Genomic DNA, 24,033 nt, shown 5'->3' with positions numbered 1-24,033 from the left:
GAAATTATTTGTGGAAACATACCAAGCGTTTCGGATGGACTATTTACTGAAGAACCGAGAAAAGCGGGTATTATTTTCATGGATGTAAATAGAAGTAACACGCCCATTGAAATTTAAATTGGGGCGGATTTTTCTGAAAACCTTTACACTGGGAAGATCCAAAAATTAAACTCTGGACTAACAGCAGTGGAAACTCAACTGGGATGGGATTTTGATGGGAAAATCAGAAACTAATACTGCTACATTCTTTAGCAGCTGTTACACTATTAAGGCATAATGACAATTTAACGAAACTTTGGGAGTTGGAAACCATTGGAATTAAAGATCCCTATGAACTGTATATCAGTAAAGAAACTGACGAAGCTGTCATAGATCATTTTAAAATAAGACAGTCACTATAAATAATGAAGGTAGATATGAAGTTGAATTGCTATAGAAAGAGGTTGAGGATCTTCCTGATAATATAACTATTGCTGAAAAAAGATTAAATAAACTTACATCAAAACGGATTTCGGATGGCAACTATGATACTTATTTTTTCATGCAATGGCTTGAAGATAACATTTTAGAAAAGGTACCGTCTGAAGAACTTTCAGTTCCCTCAGATTATTTTCTTCATCGTGGAGTGTTTAAAGAAAATTCAACAACAAAACTTAGACCCGTCTTCGATGCCTCGAGTAAACAAAAAGATAGCCCTTCTTTAAACGATTGTTTAGAAAAAGGAGCAAATACCATTGAATAAATACCTGAAGTGATTATTAAGTTCAGAGAAAAGAAAATAGGATTGATTGCTGACATAAAAAAGGCATTCTTGCAAATATCCATTTGTAAAGAAGACAGATTATCTCCGTTTTCTCTGATGGGAAGATGTCAAAAATAAAAAGCTACAAGTTTTTAGACATAAAAGAGTAGTTTTCAGAGTAACCTGCAGCCCTTTTCATTCTTGGTGCTGTTATTAAATATCATCTTGAGAATGTAAAACACGAAGCTGAAGATATTGCTGAATCACTTTAATGTTAGTAACTGCATCACTTCAGTCGACTCAGAGGAAGAAATGCATAAATTTGTTAAAGTGTCTATCGAGTTGATGGCCGAAGCCAAATTCGAATGTAACAGGGCAGGAGTTTTAGTTGAATCAACCCCTGTCTTGGGTCTATTTTGGGATCGTTATGAAGATAGCTTATTTTGTAATGTCAGTGCAATAACTAAGCCAAAGCAACCGATAACTGGAAGAATTTTGCTCTCACTAGCTCAGCAAGTTTTCGATCCCCCACTGGATTTTCTAGTCCAGTGACTCTTTTACCTAAATTATGGCTCCAGGAAAGTTGGAAATCAAAACTGAGTTGGGATGCTGAAATACCAAAAGATTTGGCAAAGCAGTTTTCAAAGTGGCTTGATGAACTTCATTTACTAAAATTTGTGAAAATTCCAAGATTTATATTGATTGATGATGACTCTTCAGTAAGTTTGCATACATTTTGTGATGCATCTGGTTTAGCTTATGCATCAGTTGTGTATGTAAAAAGCAAGAGTGAAAGAGAAGTGAAAATTCAATTCGTACTTGCCAAATCCAGAATCGCTCCGTTAGAAAATGTCTGTTCCAAGATTGGTATTGATGGCTTGCAGCATTGGGGTTAGACTATCTCTCTCTGTTAAAAAAGCTTTGAATCTTACGAATGTGAAAGAATTTTTCTGGACAGATTCATCGACTGCGTTACAGTGGATTCACAACAGAACCGTGAACAGCATTTGTTCAAAATAGGGTTAAACAAATTATAACATTTTCAAATATTCAAGACTGGAAACACATACCTGGTTCAGAAAATCCTGCAGATTTACCTTCAAGAGGTTGTACTGTAAAGAAATTGACTCCCATTGGTGAAAGGGACCATCCTGGCTGAAGGACGAGGAAGATCAATGGCCAAAATCTGATACATTGATCAAACAAGAAGTATTTTCAGAAATGGAAAAGAAATCATTGACAATGTTAAATGCCACGATTGAAAACGGTTGGTTTCTTACGTACTTTTCAACTGTGGAAAAATAATGAGAATGGTTGCATGGATTTTAAGATTCTTAAATAACTCTCGGAAAACTAAGGGAAACAGAATGAATGGTAAGTTATCCACAAAGAACTTATAGAATAAAAAAGAAAGATTGTTAATTTAGTTCAAAAAGAATCTTTTACTGAAGAATACTTATCTGGATTGAAATCTATTTCTCATTCCAAAGATTTTTCAGAAACAATTTGTGTTAAAATAAAATTGACAGAACGAAAAGATTGCGAGAACTTTAAAACACTCATTTTATTACCCAGTAAGCACAAATGGGTTGAGCTACATACATCCAAGAACGGCATTTAGAATTACTACATTGTGGGTTGAATACTCTATTGATGGATTTAAAGGAAAGTTTCTGAATCATAAATGCAAGAAAAACAGAATGTCAGAAAAGTAACTGAAAAATGTATCAGGTGCAGAAACACCGCTAAGGCAATTAAGACAATTCCTGTTGCATTGCCCGAAAACCGAATCAGAAATGCATCAGCGTTCGAAATTTGTGGTCTTGATTTTGCTGGTCCACTTGTTCTGAAGAGAGGAGCCAAGAACTGGATTGTTCTGTACACCTGTGCAGGCTTTAGAGCTGTTCATTTGGAACTGGTGCAGTCTTTGTCAACTAAGACGTTTTTACTCAACCTAAGAAGATTTACAGCCCATCGAGGGCGACCTCTAATCATTTATAACGATAATGGGAGTAATTTCGTCGGCACAAATAATCTTTTAACTCGATTGACTGGAAAGTAATGACTACAAAGATAATTCCTCCTACCGCGGCTTGGTGGGTTTCTGGGAATGCGCTTATACAGTCATACAGTCACAGTTTATACAGTATACAGCGCTTATACAGTCAACTTTGATTTGTGATTGCGAGTCCATAATTAATGCAAGGCCTATTACATACATATCAGAAAATCCAGATGACTTGCAGCCTTTAACTCCAGCAATGTTCCTGCAACCTATTCAAGAAGTGAGCGTTCCTGATCTGGATCATATAGACAAAGTGAATTTCACAAAAAGAATTCAATACCAACAACGTCTTGGAGAAAATTTGAGACAGAGGTTTAGAACAGAGTACAACTACTGCTCAAACAATCTTCAAAATTTCCAGAGTAGTCGCTAAAAGTTGGTGATATTGTCTTAATTGAAAATATCAATCAAAAACGTATGTTTTGGCCACTGGGGCGTGTAATCCACATTTACCCTGGTAAACACGGTAATAGTAGATTAGTGCGTTTGAAAACTGCTTATGGAGAATTACTCAGACCTGTCCAACGTATCTATAGTTTAGAAATTCAAGCTTCAAGTAATTCAAACGAGAAGAGGAACTTTCAAAAAAGGAGTCGGAGATTGTTCACGAATTTCTTATGGAGTAAATCACCAGAAGTGGTCGGAACATTAAAACGCCTACTAAATTCAAGGAATATGATCTTTAAACTTAGATTTTGTAATTTTATAATATAATTTTGATATAATATCTTTTATCGAAAGGTGGGAGAAAGTTGCATTATTAATGTGATTGAAAGCGCCACCTATTTATTATCGTTGAATTAAGTTGTTCTTGAATAGCAACATTGTTGATATATCTGTTCTGGTATGTTGTGAATCGGGAAATTCCCATTCTAAGTAAGCAGCAGTTAAGTTACGTTAATAAAATGGATATTAAACGAAGTTGGATTTCGAGTCAAAACAGTTTTATCCAACGTAGATAAGTGGAAGATTTGCAATAAAGCTTTCTTTAAAAATCCATACCAAATACACACATTCTATTTAAATTTTCTATTCAAGTTATTGCACACATATAAAGAAAACATTTTATGTTAAAGAAAGCTTAAATCCAATTTTAATAATATAAATAATACGTACATTTAACAGTATATATTGAACACTGAAAACAGAAAAAATTCAGGATATATGAAATACACATTGTGCTTATAAAAATCTTCTAGAAGTTCATTGAACTTAAAATTACCAAATACTATACGTACCTATTTATATTTAAGGCATTTTAAATTTCTAATACCAATACCAAATTTTATTTTTACGCACTTTTAAAAATTTTCTTAATTATTCGCCAATGAGCTATAGTGTTAAAACTCAAAAGAATTGTTTTATATGCTGATACATGCAAATAATGTTATATATTTCAGAGAAAAATATAATCAAAATGTAGCATAAGAACGTCAAAGTAAATTTCTCATCAAAGACAAACTTTCATCTTTATTCTACTTGTATTCAAGAACATAAAATTTAGATGAAGCACAAAAGTAAGGAAACAAACCAATAGCACTGCAATTGCATATAACATGTAACCTAAAATTGACTAACATAAAAAATACACAGTAAATAATTATACAATTTTCATCCTTTAAACCCAAATTATGATGATTCATAATTTTTTTTTAATTTTGCTAAAGCACATAACAGGAAATTTTAATGTTTGATAACAGCTACACAAATTATGAATGTAATATTTTAAACACACGCTCATGACTTTCACAAATATAATGCAGGTTTATTCACTACCACTAATTTTCTAAATAATAAAACTGTTTTAGGAATACATTGAACTTTTTCTTACACATTTTTAGTCTTTCCTCATTAAAAAGTAAATTAGGCACATTACATACATTTCAGACACAAATACTTGCATATTATATCATGGTGTGTGTGTGAAGAAAATGCGAGTTATTTGACCACTTACATATCACCTTTTTTTTTTGCAACAATTATCTACAACTGGTGCTACTGTTTTGAGAGACAACTGTAATATTACTGGGCTTTAACAACAACAGCAACCAAAAAAAAAAAAAAAAAAAGGGAAAAAAATTAAATGCTTTATTACCAGATAGTACTCAAGTAAACAATATGTGCAAAGAAAATTTATTTTGACAACAGTTACATTATTCTAAGAAAGCAAAAAATAAATTGTTGATTTTAAGATAATATTCAAATGCTAAACTGTATGTAGTTTCTAAACATTACTATAAGAGAAGTGAGGAATTAATGCTATAAATCTTTGAATTTTGACCATAAAAACAGAAAATTCACACATCGTATTAAAATCTCAAAAAAATATAACATATTGACATTAAAAAATTAAACTGATTATGATTCGAGAACCAAATACTTTGTTCAAAATAAATGTTGATTACATTAGCTAGCATAGAAATTTTAAAAAATCTCAACAAATTTACAGAAAGAACATCATACTCTACACTCACTACTAACAACACATCAACTAGCAAGCAATGAATTTCTACTCTAAAAACAATTATACATTACCTTATACGTTTAGATTATTTTAATGAATTACAGAGCTTGCTTCTTCCATCAAAAGATTCATCAGTAGATTGCATTATTTTATAACCTTCGGAAAGCTCCTTCTGTAAACCAGTAATTAAAAATTGGAAATAATTTTCCATCACCTTCTTTTGGAGACAAAGAAAGAGTCGCATTGCAATTTTCTGTCGGATGTTATTTTCCCTTCCAAATGATTAAATTCAGTACAGCTTTCCTTTTCAACTTTTGTTCAATTAAATCTTTATTTTGTTCATATAAAATATCAGTAATTTTTCTTTCGATTTGATTATTTCATTTTGATTCATATATCTGTTTACTTTTCCTAACCTAAAAAACCTGCACATATTTAGTAGGTGTAATACCTTGAACTTTCAGTTTTCAGTTTTGGTGCAGGGAAGGGAGAATTAATTTCACGTTGAAAGTAACTTGCAATAATATTGGTCTCTGGAAAATGCTTGGCTGCAGCACCACGTGTAAAATGGGAATCTAGTAGTGAGCTGGCATTTTCCTAAAGCTGGCCAACTTGCTTTTTGAATACAGTAAATAAACATTACTATTGTTTGTTCTATTATCACGGCAGTCAAACACCAGGTTGTACAAGCTTTAGACATACTTTCCTGTTTAAATCACTTTCTTGTTTAAGATTCATCACTTTTCATCATCACTTTCTTGTTTAAGGTTTGAGAAGGATCTTCTTCTAATGATTCTAACGACTGGTCAGACTCCCATTTTACACGTTTTAGACAAACATCGGTTTTCTGTTTAAGGTTTTGATTATTGAAACGAGGATCTTCTGGCAATGTAAATGATACTTTATTTGCGGTAACTGCTGGTTGGTCAGATTCTAAAGAATAAGAAACACATTTCTCAGTAATGAAAATTTGAGGTGCACTATTATTTTCACGGTTATATTGAATCTCTAAATTTTGAGTGTAACTGCTACCTGAATTAAGTCTGTGATGCTGAATTATGCTGAATCTCCAGACTGTGGCGAGAATTTCCAGAGATAAGAATATGATGACAAGGAGACAGAGGAATGGCCTTTTCCACAGATGAGGAAAGTTTCTTTTGTTTCTTAGAGCTGAATGCAGGGTTTGGAGTGTCCAATGTTTGCCAGGTTTTACTGCAAGACTGCTCAACTTCAACTGAGTTTAATTTACCTGAATTTGTTTTATTTGGACTATTATCAGACTTACGAGAACTTGTAGAACTAACGATAACAGTTTCTCGATCAAAAGAATTGCTCCTTTTTCTTTTGATTTGTAAACTTTCAGGTACTTCCTCAGATTTTCTATGAAAATCGTCTTCACAAAAAAGGTTGTCATATTCATTACGAGTAAGAGATTTATTTGGACTATTATCAAACGTATGAGAACTTGAAGAACTCATGATAACAGTTTCTCGATCAAAAGAATTGCTCTTTTCACTTCTGATCTGTAAATTTTTAGGTACTTCCTCAGACGTTTTATGAAAAACGTCGTCATAATCATCACGAGTAACAGCCATATCAGCACTAGAAACGTTATTATAGCTCTTACATGAAATATTACGCAAGATAAAATCGGCAGTTTTCTTTAAATAATCGGTTTTTATATTACAAGCGAAACATCGATTCATGAAAATATCATGAATAAATTTCTGATTTTTCCCCCCCTATACCCAAAACTGAAACAAAAGTAAAAGTTTGATGCAATGTCCTTGTGAACGCAGTATCCAAACTTTTCTAGCTTAAATTATAAAATTTCATACACAGAAGCAGCATGGAGTATTTATAAAACACAATAACTTGTCATTTCCGGAACCTATGCTTTCTTATCTTTACATTTTCTCTTTAGTGGATGGCAGGAAGATTTCCTTTTTATAACTTGAGATCTCAGGAGAGTTCAACAACAAAGTCACTGGTCCGGCATCATCTAATACACAGGTTCTCCATGAAGCAAGCAGGAGCTGTAAATCTTCTTTGGAATCCCAGTTAAGCCAATATATTTGTCAGACCTGAAAATAAATTTTATTTTAATTTAAAGTACACTATATCAAATAGTTTTACATATAATAAATAATTTTATATAAGTAAAGATATTAAACTATTAAATAATTATCATTTGAAAGATTCTTCCTATCACAAAGAGTATGCTGAACTGGGAACAAAGCTGACATGAGCCAACATATTTACTCCTTTTCATGTACTTTTCAACCCCAGACTTATTCTTTAGAATCTGCTGCAGTAATTTGAATGTATGTGTCCTATTTTATTAACTTCAAAAATTACTGCTCAATGAGGTTAACTTTGTTCATCACTTTACAATTACTTGGCATTTCTATTTATAATTTTTGTTAGGACGAATAGGTGTTATTCTGAAAGTTTTTCAGAGAAAAAAAAAAAAAAATCTTTCGTAATAAGGCTTTTCAGTACAGTTTAAATATTTATAAGGTATTTCTCCCGCCTTCGTAGTGTAATTGTCTGCACGCTGGGCGCGTATTCCAGAGGTCCGTGGTTCGATTCCCGGCGAGGGCGTTGCTCGTTTTTCATCTCTCCTGCTTCCAGTTAACCTAACGTCTCTACATATTATTAGAAAGTTTCTTAACAAAAGACGTTATGACTCAATGTAGCTCTACCAGTGAGTAGTGAGTTACTGGAAACCATTACGTACAATTCTCATTCCATTCTAATATATTCAGATTATACGTTCTTTCATATCCAAATCATGTTTTAAAATATAATGATTCTTAATAATAGAATATTTAAAAACTCCGAATATAATTTTTAATAATTTTCTAAAGCTGTTATTTTTTTTGGGGAGGGGGCGGGCTGCTAAAGCAACTAAAATTAATTGGTGGGCTGACACAATGTGTTCGTTTATTAACAATACGAATTAATAAACGAAACTTCATAATAATATAGACACTACATAACATATAATTCCCCGAAATTATCAAAACACAGATTACACAGCACCACACTGATGAAAAATAATTCAAACAAATGAAAATGAATTTAAATAGTTCTTATACGTTAAAAGACGGAAGGAAAAAAAAAAAGGAGAAATAAGACAAAAGGAAAGCAACGGAAAAAGCAATATATTTGATCAACGTTTCTTAAATTATTTTCATTCATTACTCCCTTTTCTACTGAGATTTTTTTCGACTCTCGATATTAAATATAATATAAATTAATACTTTCCAATTAATAATTTATTTCTTTGGTAAATAATATACGTATGAAAAGTAGTAGTTTTAGGATTTGTTTCAAGCATATAAAATTTAATGAAAGAAATTCAACATTTAATGAGGCAGATGTGCTCGACTGCATAACAAATTAAATTCCGATGAAATATTTGACTCTGCTGGATGTAAAGCATATTCAGTACTTTTCAGTGTTGAACAATATTTGGATTTAACAAGCGTTAAAGCTGAAAAACATCATTTCATATAAGTAATGCCATTTCAAGAAACTGTGCGAAAATCACTCTTAGCTCCGACCACTCATGGATTTTTGTACAATCTCAGGTGTTAAACCTGAGTCGCTCGATATTTCACCAAATTCCTCCTGGGCTATATATGGCAGATGATTACATACCATTCATGCTAATCAAAAATGATTTTTGAATTCAAGGTAATTTTTTGAAATAATTCCGATGTATAAAACATTTGTAGAGCTGTGCCTCTAAAACTTTTTTAAGTGACTAACTATAAAACATTTTCTACTTAAATTTTAACAAATATTATCATCATTATTGTTATTATTATTCAATTATAAAATTGTTGGAAACATTTCCAAAGAATCGTTTTCCATCATCTTCTTCCAAATGTTGAACTTTTAAATAAAACTTTCAATTTTATCATTCCAGCTTACTATATTGCTATTATTTCCTTGAATAGATCATTTAATTTCTCAAATATATCTGGCAAATAGCACAGCTTTGCTAGCACTCATTTGATAGCCTTCAGTCATAAGAGCAGCAAGATCAGATTTTTGTTCAGGGAAATATCTAATAATTTCGTCTTTTAATTAGAATAGGCTTCTTACGTTAAACGTTACCCTCTTGACATCCATCTTAATTCTGCGTGTAACAATAAATTTTTGTAGTTTGAGTCTATATCTTTCCAGAGATTTGAAAATAAAGGGTTACTAAGGCCACGCTTTTTAACAAAGTTTATAATTTTGGCAGCATCCTGAAGTAATCTTTCAATTACGTTGCTATTTTTTTCCTGCAAATGCTTCTCTAATGGATTATTAATGTGCAAAAGTTACATACTATTAATCCATGTTAAATTATCATTGCCAGTATCTTTCCCCCCCCCCAATGGCTGGCACGTGCTTATGTCGGTATTGACCACTCCATCCATGCCTTCTCCGGGATTCAAACCCGGGCCCTTCGGTATTGCAGTCAGGCTCCCCTCGGAGCTCATAGCAATCAGAGCAGCTCTTCTCTACCTGAAGAATAATCCCACAGTGCCCAATATCATCTACACAGACTCAGCCTCAAGCCTCGCTGCGATAGCTGGAATTCGTTCTCGCAGTCCTATCGTCCTATCTCTTACTCTTTGGTTCCTTCTGTAAATATAGGTCCTATCTCTTACTCTTTGGTTCCTTCTGTAAATATAGGTCCTATCTCTTACTCTTTAGTTCCTTCTGTAAATATAGGTCCTATCTTTTACTCTTTGGTTCCTTCTGTAAATATAGGTCCTATCTCTTACTCTTTGGTTCCTTCTGTAAATATAGGTCCTATCTCTTACTCTTTGGTTCCTTCTGTAAATATAGGTATATTGGTAATGATATATGTTGTGTAAAGTACTTCACAAGATTTCGTTCATAAGAAAACAAATTAATGCAAACTGACATTTGTGAAAGAACATTTTAGTCTAAGAAATTAAAAAATAGTCTCTATATGAAATTGTCTAGCGAATTAAGTTGAAACTGGACTAAGTTAAAAAAATGTGTTAACACTATGCGTTAGAAATAAATGTATATCAATAAAACAAACTTTCAAGAGATGAAATTGTAACCAATGGGTAAAATCGATGATCATTCATCTCTCATTCGATACTGGAAATGTTTATCTTATAAATTTTTTTTCTACATGTAACGTCAAATTTCGTCAATTTCACATGAAAGTCGTTCATGAAGGCAGAAATATCCGTACTTAGTGTAGGAAAAGGTAATAAAGTGAAAATTTGCATAGTCGGGACATTTAAAGTGATTTACAATGCATTCAATTAGTACAAATTACTGAATTAAAAGGTACTGAGCATTCAGAATAATAAGAAAGAATTTTGTATGAGTACATGAAAAAATGAATATAGCTCTAAAATGATGGATGAAAGTTGAGATTTTATTCTAAAAATTCGGAATAGAAAGAAGCACCATTAAATGCATTAACAGAAACACATAAACAAATAAGTTTCATAGCCCATAGTAATTCCGCAGCTAACACTTTGAATGTGATGTAGAATGCATTCAATTAGTACAAATTACTGAATTAAAAGGTACTGAGCATTCAGAATAATAAGAAAGAATTTTGTATGAGTACATGAAAAAATGAATATAGCTCTAAAATTATGGATGAAAGTTGAGATTTTATTCTAAAAATTCGGAATAGAAAGAAGCACCATTAAATGCATTAACAGAAACACATAAACAAATAAGTTTCATAGCCCATAGTAATTCCGCAGCTAACACTTTGTCCTTAGTTACGAAGGAGTTTAAATTTGATGATTCAGCCATTGGCACCGGAGATTATTGTGCTTCAGAACTGTTTTTATCCGGACAATTTTTTTAAAAAATTTTTTCTGAGTTCATCATCATAAATATGATTTTCTTATGCTTTAGACTGTTTATGTGGCTTGGTGACTGCTTTCCTTCCCATGTAACTGAGCATGTATTTTTTTTTTTTTTTTTTTTTTTTTTTTTTGGGACAAAACGTACATTTTGCCATGTTAGGAGCTTCTTCAATAAGTTGCAACCATGGACTCCACTGAGGATTGAGATTAGAATTTGCCCAATCTGAATTAAAAATGTCCCCCCCCCTTTTTTTTTTTTTTTTTTTTTTTTTTTTTTTTTCCCAGACATTTTACAGCTTAAGGAAAGAAAGAATAGGAATTTAGGAATGTTTAAAAATAAATTCATGTACTTTATAACTATATAGTAGCAAACATTAAGTAAAAAGTACGTGAACTAAATTTCGTGGTGGTATGTCATCGTAATGATAAAATTAGTTTCACGAATATGGCAGAGTAAATTGCCTGCAATTTGAAAGCATTAACTAATAATAAATAAACTTAGAAGGAGGAAGCCACATCAAATGACATGAATAACATTATTTACTTAAAGCTTGAAAAAGATTAAAAGTTGAATTACAATAATCAACGGTATTTTGACGAATATAGGTATATTAAATTGATTATTATTATTAAAATTCTTACTGCAAAATGTCAAATGAGACATTTATTAAAAAGGTTTAAAAGATTTTGTTTTGCACAAGAATTGGCGGGGAGCGAAGGAAAGGCTGAACAAAATCAGAATTTTTAAGAGCGAGAAGGATTCATTACTTACTTTTACTACACGATATATGTAAAAAATTTGATGTGTTAATCACATGACTTCCTTGTACGGAATACTAAATTATACGCATTTTTTCTTGCATTTCATTTAAACTTATTGGATTGAATTAAATCTATTTCGCCGACAGCGCATAAACCACAATAGAATAAATGCATTCTTTAAAATTCACTCTAGTATTTGTTTACCATAGCGACACTCTGGCGCTAGATTCACTTAACAGTATTATATTTCGTTCATATTATAACTCAGAATGCACAAAATTTATATCATTTAAAGAATAGAATTACCTAATCATTGCCACATGTTCTATTCAAATACTATAATAAAGCTAGAATGATGTATAAAAGAAATTAAGCAAATAAAACAAAAAAAAGAAATAGTTTTTCACAGACGATTGAGTATTTCTCATTCAATTAATTCAGTTCTCACTTCGGGAGAAGGCAAAAATACATAAAAACTCAAAATATCTATATTAAAAATTACGAAGTAAATCTTAAACACTTATTTCCTCGAAAAAATTTCAGAAAGGATTAAGCATGATTTAATTGGCAATAATAAATGAAGGCGTTATCTTTGTTGTTGCGAAGCTAATTTTCTCTAGATTGGCAACAAATCCACTGCTGTTTCAAGTGTAAACAATCAATGTCCGCCATAAAAAAAGGCCTAGCGGCACTTAAAACAACTTTAAAATTGTTGATAATTCTAAAAATATTGCATACAGATTTACTAAAGGCTTAAAAACCTTAACCGGAAGATAAAACCAACATAATTCAAAAAAAAAAAAAAAAAAAAAAAAAAATGTACAATTAAAGTGAAAAATGTACAATTTACAAACATATAAGAGTAAAGAAACCGAGATCACTGAGCCGGGTAACAGAGCGGATATATATATAAATATATTTATATACGTTTGGTGCGGCCGATTGCAACCAAAATACGAGTGCACATCTGCATGTTATAGCAGTCTTATATACAAAATTTCAACGTTCTGAGGCTACTCGTTTTTGAGTTATGCGAGATACGTACGTACGTACGTACATACGTTCGTACAGACGCCACAAAAAATTCTCTTCACAATTAATTTTAAAGCAGTTTTATAATTTTTTTGGAGGAAACGAGTCTTTTATTCTGTCCTTACGTACAGATATCACGCAAAAACATCGTTAAATTGCATTCGATAGCGGTCAAAATGGATATTTTCGTTGAAATATGCTGCCTGAAACTTTTCGCGATTACAATACTTCCTTTTTACTTCGTACAAGGAATAAAAATGGGTTGCATGCATTATTCTATTTATCGCGTTTGTTTTTTAGTTCGGCCGTAAGTTTCGTCGTTGTTTGTTTCTTGAAAATGAAATTTTAAATGCAAATTATCTAAAAATCAAAACAATGAAAAATCAGGTTCAGAGCAAATAAATAGTTTGGCATTTACTAAGCAAAGTATCTTGCATTTCCTTGCATAATTTCGAAGTCCGATAATCATAATACAAGTATATCAACGCCGCCAACAATAAAGCTTAACATTTCAATTTGATTTTTTTTAATAATACACAATAATAGGATTCAAAAAGCATCAATAGATTTCTTTTAACTTTAAAAATGCGTTACATGAATTCTTATCATTTCCACAAGCAAATGCGATAGAATATTAAGTAAACATACATTAAAAAAATATTTAATAAAGTGTAAAATATTATAAACTTTCGCTTAAAAGATTTTTTAACTGAAGCTGATAACAGAAAAACAAGTTCTCTAAACTAAAATGCAGAATTTTCTTTCTTTTCAACAAGCAGGGATCACACTTGTTCATCGCAAGAATATGCGAGTTACGCTTACTGGATTCTGGAGGTTACTGGAAACCAGAGATGCTGAAAGACAATCTGATTGGCGTCGCGAAAACTGCTCCACGCCAGCTGCCGGAATGAGGCTGACGCGATAAACTCATTCATCATGAAAGTGATCCGCTTCCAACGTTGGCGCAAAAATCGCTTTTTGGGGGATCGCCGTATGAAATTCCCTTAATTTTCCAGGTTTCGGCTAAAATATTTGAATTCCCTGATATTATTGGTCACTTTTCGAATTCCCTGACTTTTTCCGGCTTCTGATGGCAGCAGTTTTAGAACGTTCCGTGATTTTAATGCTTGTAAGAAAATAAGATGAGTCAGATTCCAATTATAAGGAAGCCTAATTTGAAAAGGAAAGCGCAAGTGATTTAGATAGCGAATCAATGTCTCCTATCCTGATTAAAAGGGGGCCTTGTCGATCCAAGACAATAAAAACAGGTTTGCCAGGATAAAGAGCCTAAAAAGGAATATCACTGTACAGTTGTAAATAAAAATGAACAAATTCAAAATGTTGTTGAGGAAAGCATTAATCATACGGTGCAAGAAGCATTAAATGGACCATATGGCTGAAAACTGGCATAATGCCATGCTGTCAGAACTCCCTTGTTCAAGAAAAGGCTTGGAAATAAGTAAAAGGACCTGAAAACAAGAAAGTTATTGGTAGTAAATAGGTTCTTAAATTAAAATACAATCATGACGGCACTATCAAAAAATTCAAAGTACACTTTCTTGTTTTCAGATCGTTAAAAGGGTGTACTAAAATCCCTGGTCTCGATTTCACTGAAAACTTCTACCCTGTTGCTAGATTAAGTTCCATAAGAACAGTTTTAGCCTACGCTGTAGAACACAGTCTGAAAGGTTACCAATTAGATTTTGTAATGGCCTATGTCAATGGAAATTTAGATGAAGAAATCTATACGGAAATTCCCGAAGGTTTTCGGGATGAAACTAATTCGGATAAAGTGTGTCTTTTAAAAAGATCATTATACCGTTTTAAACAGTCAGAACGTCAATGGTACAAAAAGTTAGATGAAAAATTAAAATGAAATTTAAATCTCCTAATTCAGATAATTATGTTTATATTAAAAAGACGTCTAACAGTGAAACTATTATAATTGTTTATGTCGACGATCTTATCGTTTTTACCAATTCTAAGTAAACGTGTGAAACAATTCGCGATAGTTTAGCTTCCGCTTTCAAAATGAAAGACTTGAGAAATTGCATTGTTGCTTAGGCATATAATTTTGCCAAAATGAGAATTTAATTAAAATTTCTCAAAAAAAAAATACGTTGATGATATTTTAAATCGGTATAATATGCAAAATGCTAAGTCCTATAGATATTAACAAAATATTATCAAAAGAGATGAGTGCTAAAAACGAAACGAAACCGCTGACATGAAAAATATTCCATTTAGAAATCTGATAGGATCACTAATGTACCTTTCAGTAGCTACTAGACCAGATATCACATACGCCATAAATTTCTTAAGTCAATTTAACAACAATCCCGGCAAAGAACATTGGCATGCTGCGAAAAGAATACTTCGATATCTAAAAGGAACCCAAAATCAAGGACTAATTAATACGCAAACAGGAAAATCACTCACCGCCTTTGTGGATGCAGATTAGGCATCAAATGTCGATGATCGAAAGTCCCACACAGGTTTTGTATATTATACACAAAGTAGTTCAGCCATAACTTGGGAATCACGAAAACAACGCAGTGTAGCTCTATCTTCAACGGAGGCGGAATATTAGGCTTTGTCTTAGGCCGCCAAAGAAACCGTCTACCTACGTCGTTTCCTGAAGAAGCTGGGTTACAACACAGAAAATCCAACAACAATATACTGCGACAATCAAGGAGCTCAAATTATGAAGAACTGGGTGTTTCACTCCCGTACAAAGCACATAGACATTCGCCATCATTTTGTGCACGAAGTATATGAGCGCGGTGAATTGGATAGTGCAGTACATACCTAGCAGTGATGGGAGCTGATGTGTTAACCAAACCCCTGACTCCTGTTAAACATCAAAACTGTTGTACAATAATAGGATTGAACAATGTTTAATATGTATTTTGTTTTACTTTTCAGGAATAGGAGAATCAGCCTCGAAAGGGGGTATGTTGGCAACCGCCGTTGATTACCTAGTGCATGCCCATAATAAGCAAGTTCTCTGCTGTGCAGTGCTTTTCTATGTAGTTAGTCAACGTCAATGGTGAGTATCGCACGTAAGCGAGAACTGCAAAGCACTGTGTAATCAGATATCTTAAGTCTATTGTTCTATGTCTTCATAGCATAAATAAATGTTTGGCATGTAGATGGAAAACGTCATTTTATTCTACAGTCTTCTCGAAGAATTATTAATTTTTTAATTTTTATTTTTTTATATATTTTAAGTATGTGGTATGAAGACTGAAATTTTGGTAGGAAGTTACTGGGTATATATGTGTTTCCTGTGTAACGTAATTGTGCTCTGTAGTAATAGAATTCTTACGAGCAATGTATTTGAGATACATAAGCAGTGATATGCATTCTGTTTATTCCCCATTGCTGCAAACCTTTCCACATTGCTGGAAATAGACTGTAGGGTAAACTATCACTATTTATCACTACTTTGTAGTGACATTAGGTATTTTGGGGGGGTCAGGAGACATGAAAAATTAGCAACGCCTTCGTCGGGAATCGAATCACGGACCTCTGGATACGCGCCCAGTGTGCAGACCACCACACCACGAAGGCATGCCAAGAAGGCCTGAGAAATACCTTATACACTCCCCTCTTTCAAAGGGCGATTGGGGTTTTTAGGCTAACCAGTCACCAAATCCTGGGTGTGGAGAATCATCGCAAACACCCTTTTAGTTCGGGCACCACTGTACAGACATTAGGTATCTTTTTTCAGAAGCAGGAGATTTGAAAAATTAGCAACGCGTTCGCAGGGAATCGAACCACGGACCTCTGGATACGCGCCCAACGTGCAGACCACCACACCACGAAGGCATGCCAAGAAGGCGGGAGAAATACCTTATAACTTTTTTAGTGAGTTGAAAGCAATTTTTGAAGCCAGTCTTTTATTACATTGAATATATATACCAGCACGCTTTGTTGAAACATATATGTGTAAACTGTGTCTGAGAGTTGTTAACTGTGATTATTTTATTGAGAAATTCTTTAAATAAGAATTTTAACTCATTTATTTAAAAATTTCTGTCTTTGAAATACTGCTGATGATTATGAATGATTTACATATATAAATTAGTGAGAAAGTTAAATTTGCTTACAAAATATAAGTGTTTTAGTGATATGCACAGCATTTAAAACAGGAAACCTGTCACAATGTTCCTAAGATTGATCACCTCAGAAAAGACTAGTACTTTTTAAGAACATAATTAAATAATGGTATTGAAGCATCACTATAATCGTTCTTTAAGTTAGCTACCTCCTTAGTAATTTTTTGATTGTATTTAATATTAGCTAGACTAATTATCGAGAAAATTAAACATGGCTATTATTAATGTAGAGTAGGTTATTTGTATATGGATACAAAGCTCTAGAGTAGAGTAGGTTATTTGTATATGGAAACAAAGCTCAAGAACTCTATCTACCTAGCGGGTTTGATTTGGTTTATTGAGGTTACGGCAAAACAAACTAGAGCTATCTGCCCACGAAAAGGGATGACTTTCTAAGGAAACTGGCTCATGCGGGTTTGATTTGGTTTATTGAGGTTACGGCAAAACAAATAGAGCTATCTGCCCACGAAAAGGGATGACTTTCTAAGGAAACTGGCTCATATACACTTTACACATGAGGAAAACCATGAAAACGTCCATACAGCCAGCTCGTTCACCTAGAATCGAACCCAGATCAAATCTACTCAATGGGAGAGATGCCTTCGTAGAGGACTTTCTATAGGAAACTAACTTGTATTCACGTTACACGTAGGAAAAACATGAAAACCAACCATGCAGCCAACCCATTTGTTAAGAACGAACTACCAGCAATCTTTAATCGTTCGGCCATTGGTAGGGCTATGAATGTAAAGACCTTATATATTTTTTACTTATATTATTGGTCGAAATTTTAGATTATCATAACTGCCTTTAAATACAGAGATTCGTTTACTTTTCATGCTGTTAATCTTACGATTGGTTTTATAATATCTTATTTCTCTCTTCGCCTTTGATTCTATACCCATGTTGAACTCGTTGCTAGGGTAAGGTCAATTAATCTCATACAATATGAAATTACAGGTATAGTGTTTTCATGATTGGAAAATCTGTTTTCAGCATCATTTTGATGAATTTGGTGAATGGTTTAAATGTCCATTGAGATTCGTGATGATTTCGGAAATAAAGGATTTAACCACTGTAAAGCTCATTAAAAAAAAAAAAAAAAAAAAAAAAAAAAAAAATACTGATCTCTGCTGTTCAGAATTTGAGAATGTTTAAGTCTTATATCGCTGAAAGCGCTGACTGTATGTTCTCTTACTTATAGAAAGGGTGTAAAAACACAGACTGTGTTAGGACTGAAATGAGAGGATATTTCTCCGAACAGGCTGAACTGTGAATAAAATTATTGTATTTTCTCCTCTAAGGCGAAAACGGGAAAAAAAAAAAAAAAAAAAATTAAGGCGGTTTTGGGAACGAGCTCAATTATCACTAAACCTTTTTGGAGGACATCTTTAAATGATTTTTTTTCACTGATGTGCCCTCCTGGACTATAGAAGGTTAGTCCAGGATGGCACATCAGTGAAAAAAAAGCAGTTTTTGCTGCGAGCACAATGTAATTACACATTCCAATAATATGTTTTACAGATGAAAGTACAACGAAAGATCAATACAACATGAATGTGCATCATATTTTGATTTTCGATATATATAAATGAACATGATGCGTAAGCACATTTTATTTATTGTATGTAACTTCGCATTATGTTTTAATATTTCATGTTTTCTAGTAATATCAGGAATCGGTTTCTGTTTTCATAAAATTGCTTCTGTTACCTTAGTCACAGTAACTGGAATTTCACGTGTTTACGAAACATTAAAATTTCAAATAAGAGAAATCTCAAAAATATAAAATAAAAATCATAAAAAGAAGCGCAGTTTAAATTGCTAATTAAGCTTTAAGGCATTTCTCCCGCCTTCTTAGCATGCTTTCGTTATATAATGGCCAGCACACTCGTATTCAAGAGATCCAGGTTCGAGTCCCGGCGAGGCATTGCTCATTTTTCATGTACTTCTGCTTCAAAATAGCCTAATGTCTCTACAGTGGCGCCCGAACGAAAAAGGTGTATCCACCAGAATCTGGCTACTCCCTATTCGCCCTTAAAAAGGTTAAGTATATACAGTACAAAGTCCGCAATCTAGACTCTTCGGGACTTCGGCGATTCCGGATTATAGATCATCAATTTAAATCTGGTAAGATGGCATGCAGAAATTATACAACTAAAAATATGAAACCGTAATTTATGAATAAAGAGCAATTATGATGTAAAGAGTATCAAAATTTAAAAAAAAAAAAAAAAAAAAAACTTAATATTCATTTGCTTACTTAAGTAAACATTTCTTCCAATGTAAGTTGTTTAAGTTGCTTCGTTTTTGTGCTAATACTTTCTCTTTAATTCTATAAACAGACATAATTTCTTGTTCAGTTACAAAGTTCCACTGTTCAAGTCCTGCAATTGCTGTGTCGAGAATACCGACTAACTTGTCAATCGAAATTTTTTCTTTTTCAATAACGTTCTCTGTTACTTTCTTCATTATCGGAAGGGCGCATGGGTAAACGCTTTACTGGCTTTACGCGCATGCGTAAGTTTGTGGCTTTGATGTCCGGATTATAGATCATTCCGGATAATGGAAGTCCAGATTACAGACTTTGTACTGTATAAAGTATTTCTTCCTCCTTGTTAACATGCCTTCGCCGGCACACTCGGCGCGTATTTCGAGAGGTCCGAAGTTCGAGTCCCAGTGAGGGCATTGCTCATTTTCCATGTCTTCTGCTTAAAATAACTTATGTCTCTACAAAGCAAATCTTCATATAGATAACTAAGATAATGCTGACTATAAAGTAGTCCATTTCTTAATTAAAATGTTACAAATGTGAAAACGAAATGCTTACATTATATTGTAATTAGTACAGTAGGGTTAACATAAAAATATATGGTCAAATAAACGTTAAAACTGTATCACTGGAAAATTCAACAGAGATTAATATTAAAAACCTATATACGAAATATCGTCTATTCTCTTTGAGTGTAAAATCATCATTCAGAGTAACATGCATTTTAAGGTGATTTGAAGAATTCACAAACGGTGATATACTAATCATCCAGGTAACAACAATTTCCGTGAAATCCTACCTTACACTGAACCCAAACCGAAAAAAAACTACTCAACACTAAAGCGACGAAATCAATCCATCACTTTCGTTTGTTATACCATAATTTGACAATATAAATGTTCCCAAATCGTTCTCCCCTATTATCTAAAATCTCCAAATTTCTCTCCTAGTATCTAAATTTTCTCGCCTCCTAAACCTGTTAACTTACATGACTCTGATATGTGCACTAAAGGGATAACAACCCAAACTAAAAAAAGATAATATTTCGTGAAAATATGAAACTTACTTGCGTTTCCACGGATATTCGTTGGGAAATATTCATAGATTAACATCAATAAATCTGAAAATATAATAATTAAGTAATATGTTTTCTGTTACGGTTAAAACTATTCGAAAAAAGAAACTCATAAACATAATTCTTTTTCGTCTTCTGATTGTTTAGCAGTTAAGCAGAGACTTCGTCTGTATCGCGACTTTTCTTTGATTTTGATTTGAAAGGATATTGATTATAAGAAGGAAGTTAATTATAAATAGGAAATTATAATTAATTAGAAATAGAAAATTATAATTAATTAGTAGTTGTAATTAAATTATTAGGAAATTATAATTAATTAGTAGTTGTAATTAAATTATTAGGAAATTATAATTAATTAGTAGTTATAATTAATTATAAGTTGAAAGGAAATTAATTATAAGTACAAGACCGGTGTTAGACATTTTTCCGCTGGCGCCTTACTAAATTCTTAAATTCTAAAAATTTTCCCTCGCCTATATTTCGCCACCCGGGGCAACCGCACTGGTTGAACAGGCTCTACAGTTCTCCGGACTTTCTCGGACGTACCAGGGCCGTTTTTAGTAAACGTCTAACACAGAGGAGACCGTGACCCTATAATATGCAAGGAACTTCAGACTGCCTTGCAATGAAAAAAAAAAAAAAAATACTCAGATAATATTTCGGTTAGCTCTGTGCAGAGAACAGCAAAAATGTACACAACGTGTGTTAGAACTTGAAGAGCCCGAACTACCACTCCACAATGCCAAATATCCCAATGATGTGAAAAATTTTATTTTCTATCATCACTCCATGATGTTGTTTCTATGGAACCTCTTCATTTTGAATTTCCTGTCCTTTTCTCCAGTCCGAAATCTGTATCTTGATAAAGGTACCGTGACTCCATATCTGTAGATTCTGTATATTTCATTTCCTGCAACAATATCCACTATTAGTTATGCAATAAAATCTTTCTATTTCTACGTAACTGCCGAGAATATATGACGAAGCCTTCAATAAAAAGAGAGTTATAAAGTTTAAATCGCCAGAGTCGCGAAAAATCGCCAAACGCCGAAATTGCATTTACCTTAACTTTGGATCTCCTGGGTGGATTGTATTGAACTATATGATTACAGAAGAGCCCACTGGGCTATCTGCCTACAGGGAGGGATGCCTTCCTGGATGAAGCTATAGAATAAAATTTCTAACGACAATACTTAGCCAGACAATTCGCGTAGTGGGCGTGTCTTTAGGCGCCTGACATTTTGCATAACTCTGATTGGCTTAGTGACAAACAGGATGAAAGATGTAAAAGGCTTCACTGGTCAGGATCCATTCTCATGGGCGTGGATTTTCCAAACAATGAAAGTAGAAGCAATCTAATTTCACTGCTTTAGACGTATTTCTTTGCGCTAAGTTTTAGAAATCGATGTGACACATTTGGATATGTCAGCGTCTGTTTTATTCATGCCAGCGTAAAAGTTCCGCTTTGCTTTGTTTATCGCTTTATGATAAACCGGATTTCTTGCAAACCTTTAGTATAAGGCTAGAACGAAACTACGAGTGCTTTTAATTTTTACAGTTGTTTTAGTTTCGTGAAAGTTAGTGAAATAAAGTTAGATGACTGTTAATTGAAGAGTTTGTTAGTACTATGCAATCGTTTACTTTGTTTAACTGATTATGGTGCAGTACACAAGAACTAAAGTAAACGCCGATTAATGTGAAAACGTTTGTCCGCGGCTATTTTGTTAACATTAACTGCATAACATTAAACGATGAGAAAAAAATATCTTTCGAAATAGCAATAGAATCTAACTAATTTAATATAAAATAATTAGAAACATATAACTGGCTTTTTCACAGAATTTTAAATAAAATGCAAAAGTTTGTAAATGAATTATTCATTACATCTTTTAATTCAAAAGTTCAATTTTCATGGAAATTACTTGACCGATGTGGTTGGTACCTCTTATCTTAATACTGGAGGCCCACCAGCGGCCGAGCGGTAACGTCGCTGAACACTGGTAGTTCGGTCCGAGGTTCGAATCCCGCGAACGGGCTGGCTGCATGGGCGTTTTCGTGGTTTTCCTCATGTGTAACGTGTATACGAGCCAGTTTCCCTTAGAAAGTCCTCCACGAAGGCATCCCTCAATTAAGGCAGATAGCCCTCGAGTGCTTTGCCGTAATCTAATAAAAACCAAACCAAACTTAACTGGAAGGAACTGGAAAGGCATCGCTCATTAGAGGAAAATCTGCCACTGTTAAAATTCATTCCAAGGTATTCAGAGAAAGCTTTTTTTATTCTGCAGCTTTTTTTTTTTTTTTTTTTTTTTGTTCCTGAAGAAGAAGGACCTGTGTCTGATTTTCCTTCAAATCGACAGTGTCATTGAAAATCTACTTCAAACTAAGTTTTTTTTTCCCCCTTTTATGGGAGGCGCTGATTTTAAATGGATAAGTAAAATCCAAACCAAGATGTTTAGCGCTTTTTGACAACATTTTTCTGTAACTTGGCAATTTTATAATGCACTTTAAACTTATTTCATTACTTTTCATTTGGGCACTTTACTTCGTATTAAAAAATTTATTTCGTAACATTTTGATCACATTAACCGAATTGTTCATAAAAAGGAGAAATATAATTTCCATGTTTCCGTATATAACGGAACAGACCTTCAGCATTCGCTAATAATATCAAAATGATGACATTAATCACGATTACATTAAGCGGCGTCTACTGTACCTGCCGAAAGGATGCCTTCGTGAAGAACTTTGTATGAGGAACTTGCTCGTATTATGCTACACGAAGTTTGTTAGTAAAATATTTCAACGATTAGAATTTAAAATGGTCTCGGAGATTTTTAAACTTATTTTGCATCAAAATGATAGTAGTACAAGCTGTGAAAGTTTTAATTTTCTAACTACGTTTATTTACTGGCTGAAGTGTAGTTTTAGATTTCTGGTTAACATTATCTCTTACAGAAATGTTTGACGCTACTTTCTAACATACAGTTATGAGGTTTGCTATTATCCAACACACATTTGCTTAGATTTATTATCTATGCAGTTACAAAAACATACGTTAGAGGTGATGAACGATGATTCTGAATAAAAAATTAATGAATTCAAATCACTGAAATACAAAGCACTGTATTAGGATTATCAGGCCTTTATTATTTGGAAATATAATCTTTCTTTCCAAACTTAAGAAAATGTATTCAAAAATTTACATCTGCGATACACTGAAGTGACAAAAGTCGTAGGATACCTCCTCATATTTTGTCGGTCCTCCTTTTGCCCGGCGAAGTGCAGCAACTGGAAGTGGCATGGTCTCAACAAGTCGTTGGAAGTCTCCTGAAGGAATATTGAGCCATGCTGCCTCTATAGACGTCCATAATTGTGAAAGTGTTGACGGTGCAGGGTTTTGGGCACGAACTGACCTCTCGATGATGTCCCATAAATGTTCGATGGGATTCATGTCGGGCGATCTAGGTGGCCAGATCATTCGCTGGAATTTTCCAGAATGTTCTTCTAACCAATCGCGAACAATTTTTCCCCGGTGACTTGGCGCATTGTCATCCATAAAAATCCCATCGTTGTTTGAGTACGTGAAGTCCATTGTAAGTGATCTCCAAGTAGCTGAAGGTATCCACTTCC

The 24,033-nt window shown here is 33.3% G+C and overlaps 1 protein-coding gene across 1 annotated transcript in view; it reads right to left on the bottom strand.

Moving 5' to 3' along the window:
* Positions 1-4,253: 4,253 nt before the first annotated feature.
* Positions 4,254-24,033, bottom strand: part of LOC118200967 (uncharacterized) — a 40,202-nt gene continuing 20,422 nt past the window's right edge. The window contains exon 2 of the mRNA XM_035372963.2: positions 4,254-7,355. Coding sequence (XP_035228854.1) covers positions 6,309-6,977 — 669 coding nt within the window. The 5' untranslated portion in view covers positions 6,978-7,355 and the 3' untranslated portion in view covers positions 4,254-6,308. The remainder of the gene's footprint in view (positions 7,356-24,033) is intronic.

Source organism: Stegodyphus dumicola, chromosome X1, assembly GCF_044657685.1.
Source record: "Stegodyphus dumicola isolate Sdum_Otavi_A_Nest chromosome X1, ASM4465768v1".
Classification (NCBI taxonomy): Eukaryota; Metazoa; Arthropoda; class Arachnida; order Araneae; family Eresidae; genus Stegodyphus; species Stegodyphus dumicola.
This window is presented reverse-complemented; position numbering and strand designations above follow the sequence as displayed.